Consider the following 7436-nt stretch of genomic DNA (forward strand, 5'->3'; position numbering starts at 1 on the left):
GCCATCTGAAAGAATTAAAAAATTCGAGACAATAAGTAAATAGACACATGAATGAACGGCATGATAAAATAAACTATGCATTTTCATAAAACTTCAAATCAAAACGGAAACAAGCTAAAACATAAGTGCAAAAGATACTTTCATTGAACTATTTACATATGCAAGAAAAGTTTTCATGAACTTTAGTAAATGACAACCCCCCTGTAGATTTACCGAAACTCCTTTCGCACGGGGAAGTACTCGGCGGTCCAGTTGTGTATAGCTCCTTAGGGAATGTCTGGGAATTCGGCATCATCTGACGGGTCATTTTCGGATATTGTTCCCACAAACAAATGAGTCAAGCTTGTCTCCACTTCGTCAATTGGACTAAACTCAGACGTAATGACTTCAGCTGGCTTTGGAAAGGTATAGTGTAATGGCGGAATGTCTAAAGCACCTAACTTGCCTTCCTTTTCTGCCCTTTTGCGCGCTTTCATATCTTGTATATCCCTAGCAGTTGGACGGAATCCCAAACCAAATTGGTCCTTCTTTTCGATGAGTTCCACGGGCTTCAACATGCCTTGCAGATTGCGTCCCAACCCCTTATCAAATTCATATCCTCCGCGAATCATCTCCTTGGCCATCATGACATTTTGTCTTTTGAGTCCTCACTTGTTACCCAACTCACGGAGACAATATCAGCTGCACGATAGGAAGACACAGAGGCATTTCGGTCACCATCCTCCTCAGGCTCGGAATCGGCAATTACAATGCAATCTTCTTCAGCAAAAATGGTAATCAGCTGGTCGTTCACCACGAATTTCAATACTTGATGCAAGGAAGAGGGCACAACGCCCGAGCTATGAATCCACGGTCGCCCGAGTAAAACATTATAGACACTGGGAAAGTGCATAACTTGGCAAGCTATCTGAAATTGAGCGGGCCCCATTTCGACCACCAAATTTACTTCCCCTATGGACTCTCTTTGGGCTCCGTCGAATCCTCGTACTACGATTTCTGAGGGTTTTAATCTAACATCTTGCAGCCCTAACTTCACCAACGTGCTCCAAGGACAAATATTGAGGGCAGACCCATTGTCAATCAATACTTTAGGCAACATTTTTCCATTGCACCTCACAGCTACATATAAGGCTTTATTATGACCAGTTCCTTCCGCAGGCAGCTCTTCATCAGAAAAAGTGATTTGTTTAGCAGCCAATACATTTTCAACCATGTGCGAGAAATTGTCAACCGAAATATCCTTAGGAATACGAGCCTTGGTCAACACTTCAAGTAATGCATCCCTATGCAAGTCGGAGGAGAAAAGCAAGTCTAAAATGGAAATTTGGGCAGGCATTTTGTTCAGCTGCTCAACCACATTATATTCGTTTCTCTTAAGCCTCTTGAGAAAATCCCACGCTTCTCTTTCGGTCACTGCAGGTTTGGTAGTCGGCTCATGATTGCTTACTTGAACTGGGGCGCTAGCAGCGGATGGACTTGTAATCTTCCCTGACCTCGTAACAAGAGACACTTCTTCCTTCAAAACTGGTTTGCCTCCGATTTGCAAAACGGGCTCACTATAATTCCACGGCACTTGTTGTAGACTTAAAACTGGCACTTGTTCTAGGAATTCAATTATCACAAGTTCTAAGGCCGCACTTTCGGATGGAGTTAGGTCTAAAATGAAGGGTCGTTTGTCTTCCTCATACGATGCCTCCTCTATCACAAAAGGTTTGTCCAATATCCCAAACACTTCTGTCTCATTTGACATGTTTCGGACAAGCTCCTCAAATTCCTCATCATCCATAATAATTCCGACAGTATCAGGGTGTTCCGGCAAGGGGTTCTTGCTCACATTCGGTCCTTGCTCTTCTCTTTTCCTAATCACAATTTCCCCTGCTTCGAGTATGTCTTGAATCCTATGTTTAAGGAGTCGACAATTGGCCGTGGAGTGACCAGTGCAGCTGCCTGAATTGATAAGCACAGAGTAGCCTGCGATTATACCTAGTTGGGACCGCATAACGCGGTAAATGGAGGGGCGAATCACACCTACTTTTTACCGGCAGCCTTTAATTGCTCGGTACAACTGATGCAAGGCCTGCCAAGGTTAGTGAATGTTCGCGCACGATTTTAATTGTAGGTTTCAGTAGGTTGGGGATAGTTGTAGGTGGGTCTGTTTGGTGGGGGAAATCTCTGAGGGTAAGGAGGTCGAGGATGAGTTTGTTGAAAGTTAGGTTGAGGTATTTGAAAAGGGGTCGTAGGCTGGTTGGCGTAGTTTGGGCGAGGTCGGGGGTGCGAGATATTGGTATTGTAAACAGGGTAAGGACTTGGATAGTAGGGGTAAGGTGAATACGTTGGTTTATGTTGGAATCTAGGTCTTGGTGTAGGGTTTTGATCCCATATGAAGGCAGATTCCCCCTCTTTCTTTTTAAATTGCGGCTTTTTCCCACTACTCCCTTGTCCTTGCAAGGCATCCAATTGGGATTTGAGGGCAGAGACATTAACGATTTTTCCAGCTCTTACAAAGTCATCGTACTCCTCAAGCTTATTGACAATGGCGGCGAACGAGCATCCAGTCATGCGAAAAATTTCTTCAAAGTACGGCGGAGCATGTGCCTTAATGAAAGTGCGTATGATTTCGTCCTCAGTCATTGGTGGCTCGACTTTTGCAGCTATCTTCCTCCACCTTTTGGCATAAGTCTTGTGGTCCTCAGAGGGTTTTCTTTTTGTTCCTTCAAGCGTGGTTCGTGTCGGAGCCAGCTCGCAGTTATACTCGTATTGCCTTACAAAAGCATTGGACAAGTCAATCCAGGATTTTACCTCTTCAGGCTTCAAATTTGAGTGCCAGTCGAGGGCATCCCCCTCCAAACTTTCCGGAAACAACCTTAGAGGCAGGTTCTCATCGTTTACAGGCTTTCCCAACTTGTTAGCGAATAGTCGGAGGTGTGTCTTGGGATTACCCGTCCCATCGTACTTGTTAAACTTAGGGGTTTTGAACCCCTCAAGCAATTGCACATTTGGAAAGAGACAAAGTTCATCGTAATCCAGGACTCCTTGCTTGTTCAACCCCTGATTCTTTCTCATAAACTCATCAAAACGGTCAAGGCGTTTGAGCAGCTTTATATCAACGGGAGCGGAAGATTCTCCCATTTCTGGCTTGGTTTGAACAGTATGGTCTGGTAGAAATGGCTCAGCAGCAGTGTGATAAAAGGTATGTGGCTCAGGTGGTATGTTTGAAGTGGCTTGGGGTTGTGGGCCTTGCATGTGAGTAGGAAAAAATGAAGGATTAGGAGGGTAAATGTATGGCAAATTTATGGTGGGGTAGGTGAAAGTTCCTTCGGGTAGAATACGGAAGGATGGAGTAACGGTGGTTTGAGTCGGAGGGATAACAAATGGCTCTGACTCAGGCTGCCTGACGGGTACGGGCTCGGGTTGAACTCCGTTGCTAATTAGCTCGTCAATTAATTTCCTTTGGGCCGCCATTTCGGTAGCCATCTCACCAAATTTAGTCAGCATTTCGGTTAGCTGAACCCCCAAACTCGTAGTCTCAGGTTGGGCGGTAGTAGCAGACCTATCTGATTGTTCCGATTGTGAACTCATGTTTACACGATTCCTCTGGGCTCGACTACGGGATCGCGTTATGATGGGTTTCGACGGGAAGCTATGTTTAAATATTACCTGAAAATACGAAATGGCGTGCTTTTAGATTTAGCTCTGGCTTAGCTTTTTCAACAAAAATAAAACAAAAAAGAAAGAAAAAGAAAAAGACAAGAGTTAGTAGATGTCCAAAAAAATTCGGATGCATGTCCTATTGGGGGACCCTTTTTGTGCCAAGGGTAGGCCTAGCATGATGCAACACCTTCGAAATGGGACCCGTAACACAAACCTGTTTTTGGCAACAATTTCAAATGAGTGCAAAAGAAAAATCCCTTTCATTGATAAACTTGCTAATATTTACATCATGTCACGAAGACGATTCCGTACAAGATTGCCAAAACTTCTAAGCCTATCTAATACAGAGTCCCTGGTTTCTCTAGTATATGGAATTCTCACATGTTCAGCTTGGTCATACAATTCTCCGCATTTCCTTTTCAGCTCTTGACGCTTTTCTCGTTCATTTTCATACAATTGCTTGTTTTGCTCCGCTATCCCTTTGTATGTTTCGACAGACTTATTTAACTGTAGAATTTCCTTATCCTTTGCTTCGATAATGGCTTTCAACTTTTCCACCTCCTCGGCTGGTTCATCTTGTTTCCGTTGTGCAGTGGACCTTCTCACCCAGTCTTCGTATTGTGGAGTCGTCAAACCCTTCTGCTTGAGCTCCGGGATGTATCTAAAGCTCTCGTCATCAGATAGCGTCACCCAAGCCTCAATAATCCGATCTTTCATAGGGAGTTGGCTTGGGCACGTTTCTTCATTGAAAACGATGGTAAACTCACTCACATCAAATGCAGGCGGCACTTCTTGGGTACGTCCTAACTGTCTAAGAAACCTCTTTGGTGTGTATGCGGTGACTCCTTGGGTGCCCAGTAAGAGAACAAATTCGGATGCTTGGGTGCGGAGAACGGGTTTTATACAATTGGTCCAATCCAATACCCATCTAATATTTTGATCAGTCATATTCTTCAAGAAATCCACAAACTCAGATGCATCACATGGCAGATCCTCTCTCTTAACCCTCTTATAATGTGTGGCTATCCAGTCGTACGCAGTCATGGGTAGACTCTCAGGAATAGACGGTCGTCTCATGAAATGCTCCATACCCCATACATGTAAGATCCAATTTGAACCACAAAAGAACTTTCTCCCTCTCTGACAGGTAGTGTAGGCTACCAAGATATCTGCCAAAACGGTCGGTATAATAGAACATTATTTATCTTTCACTCCTAGGAATAGGTCGTACAAGATTTTAGTGAGTTTAAAGGCTATCTTTTTGTCTTTTCTAGGAAAAAAATAGGTTCCAGCCATAACCAAACCGTACACCCATACTCTCTTTCGTTCTCAAATTTCCTTGGAGGTGAACGAGAAATCTCCTAGGTGCCTCTCAAACCCATCCCTTAACGCGAATCGGTCAAATAAGAACTTTGCCTCTATATTTTGGTCCGACCCTCGTATTGCTGACTCCTTTAACCCGGTGAAGCGACAAAATTCGGCCTTGTTAGACACTAATGAAAATATCACGGCAGTTCCTTGAATCGGCAAATTGAGAAATCCTGCGACCTCCTCAATTGTTATGGTCATTTCCCTCTTCCCTAGTCTAAAAGCGGAACAAGTGGGGTCCCATAGATGCACCAAAGCTTCCACCAAATAGTCGTCGGACTTAATGTCCCTGAAATCCCCGATGTGTCCTAATCGAGCGGCTACTTGGTTAATCTCACTGGGAGAAAGCAACGTGGGCCATCTTTGTACCTCCAATGGTATCTGCTGAACGCCCCGAAAAAAAAAATGAGTTTGAGAACCCGGAAATTTTCTAATTTTCTAGGGTTTATTTTATTTAATCGCCCGCTTTTTCTACATTTTCTTTATTAGAAAAAATTCCCAGATAAAGTTTATGAGCAAAAATAGTTTTAAAATGATTTTCTAGTATCGGTTAGTTTTTGAGAAATTAAGGATATATATATCGGACGTGGGACCCACGAGTGCGAAAGTTCGGAAAAATTCGGCCAATAAGGTTAAGTTTCGGTTACGGGTTGAAATTTATCGGATGTTAAGAGATAAGTAGAGGAGGTGAAGTGATTGATGTGAGAGGAAAAGAAAGGGATAGGAATGCATTGAATGGAGTGACAAGTGTCACTCTTCCATTGGTTGAACCCTAAGACAACTATTCACCTTTTTGACCTTTCTTTACCATTTGATTAAATATCACAAAATTACCACAAAAATCACCATTTCTTTCTCTATGTTGGCCGGCCACCTTGAGCTCAAGAAGGAAGAAACCTCTTCAAACTTTGAGCTAGCATCTAGTGCAAATCATCCAAACCAATTGCTGAAATTTGTTTATACTCCATAAAATCCTTCCATTTGGTGTTAGTAAGTGATTTTGTGGAAGTGTTCAAGGAAGTTAAGGTGTCCATTAACTCCTCTTCTCTTGTTTACTAGGTAAGTGGTGATTGACCTTCTTCCTACACTTAATGATGTTTAATTTGTGCCTAGTGGTGGCTAAAGTGCTGAAATTTGTGGCTTATTTCTTGGTTTGAGATGAATTGGTGACGTTTTCAATTTATTGATGAATTTTCTGGTTTAATGTGATCATGATGTTGTGGTTATTTATGATGGTTGGTAATGAGGGGTAATGACTCTAGTAGGTGTAAATGATTGGTAATTGCAACCAATTTTGGGTTTGGAAGGAATTTGAGAAAGTTAGGGTTTCATAACCCCTTTTCTGTCCGGTTTTGTATCATATGGTTAGAGGCCGAATTGGCCTTTGATTAAAACATGAAAGTTGTAGGTATTGATGTGTTTGAGGTTCCTGTAAAATTGTAGGTCATTTGGAGTAGTGTAGAGTGATAAATGTCGAATTTACTATTGCTGTTCTGGGTTCATCAGGATGGCCGAACTGCGCCTGTAATCGGCTGTTTTGACTGGAATTGCTTTGGATTTGGTGGTTTAGGTCTTCTGATGAAATGTAGCTTGATGTCCTAGCTATCATATGCCTTTGGAATTTCTGCATTCGGACCTGTATAGACTGAGTTGGACTAATTACAGCATAGTGTAATTTGTAAACCTGCAATTAAGGTTCTGGTTTGGTATTTTGTATATTTGACCTAGTTGTGCTAGGATTTGGACTGAGTGGCCTTCTACATTGTTGTAGCCCTGTCTTTTAGCTTCGAAATGGTGGGTCTTGTACCTTCATCCGACAATCGTAGCGCCTTTGATACCATTACCGCAAAATGACGTCAAAACTATTTTTCTGGTTTGAGCTATAACTTTCATTTTCCGGACTTTTCCCTAGCTAGACTTTGTACATGTTACTACTTGGAGCTTTGCGAATGGCTATTGGCATGACTTGTTGTTTGTGTGTGTACCTTTGGGGACTGATTTGAAGGAAGTAAATTGAATGCCTATGGATGGCTGAAAAGTTGAAACAAATTCAGGGGAAGTTTGCTGGTCGCGAACTTTGAAGGAACTGCGTTGCCATTGAGTTTGTGATTTAAGACTTGGATTTGAGTAAAGCAATGTTATATGATGGATGATTTCTGAGCCGTGGAGGTGAATGACCTCAAACTATTTCTAAATTTATTTATGAACCGTTTCCTGCATTATTTACTTTTGAACTGTTTCCAAAGTTACTTTTGAACTGTTTTCTTGCATATCATGCGTGCTTATATGAGAGTGTTCCTTGTTTGATATATTTCCTTGACTTATTGGCTTGTTATTATGGATTGATAATGTGTTAAGTGCTTTCAATGATTGTTAAAACGAGTTTTTCTGGGCGAGTGTGTACTTTATCGCACTCG

The 7436-nt window shown here is 42.3% G+C and overlaps 1 protein-coding gene across 1 annotated transcript; it reads right to left on the reverse strand.

The window, feature by feature from the left end:
- Window positions 1-622: 622 nt before the first annotated feature.
- LOC113755584 lies at window positions 623-1999 on the reverse strand. The gene has a single exon (XM_027299554.1). The coding sequence runs from the start codon at window positions 1997-1999 to the stop codon at window positions 623-625; it is 1377 nt and encodes a 458-aa protein (XP_027155355.1).
- Window positions 2000-7436: the final 5437 nt, after the last annotated feature.

Source organism: Coffea eugenioides, unplaced genomic scaffold (assembly GCF_003713205.1).
Source record: "Coffea eugenioides isolate CCC68of unplaced genomic scaffold, Ceug_1.0 ScVebR1_1599;HRSCAF=2478, whole genome shotgun sequence".
Taxonomy (NCBI): Eukaryota; Viridiplantae; Streptophyta; class Magnoliopsida; order Gentianales; family Rubiaceae; genus Coffea; species Coffea eugenioides.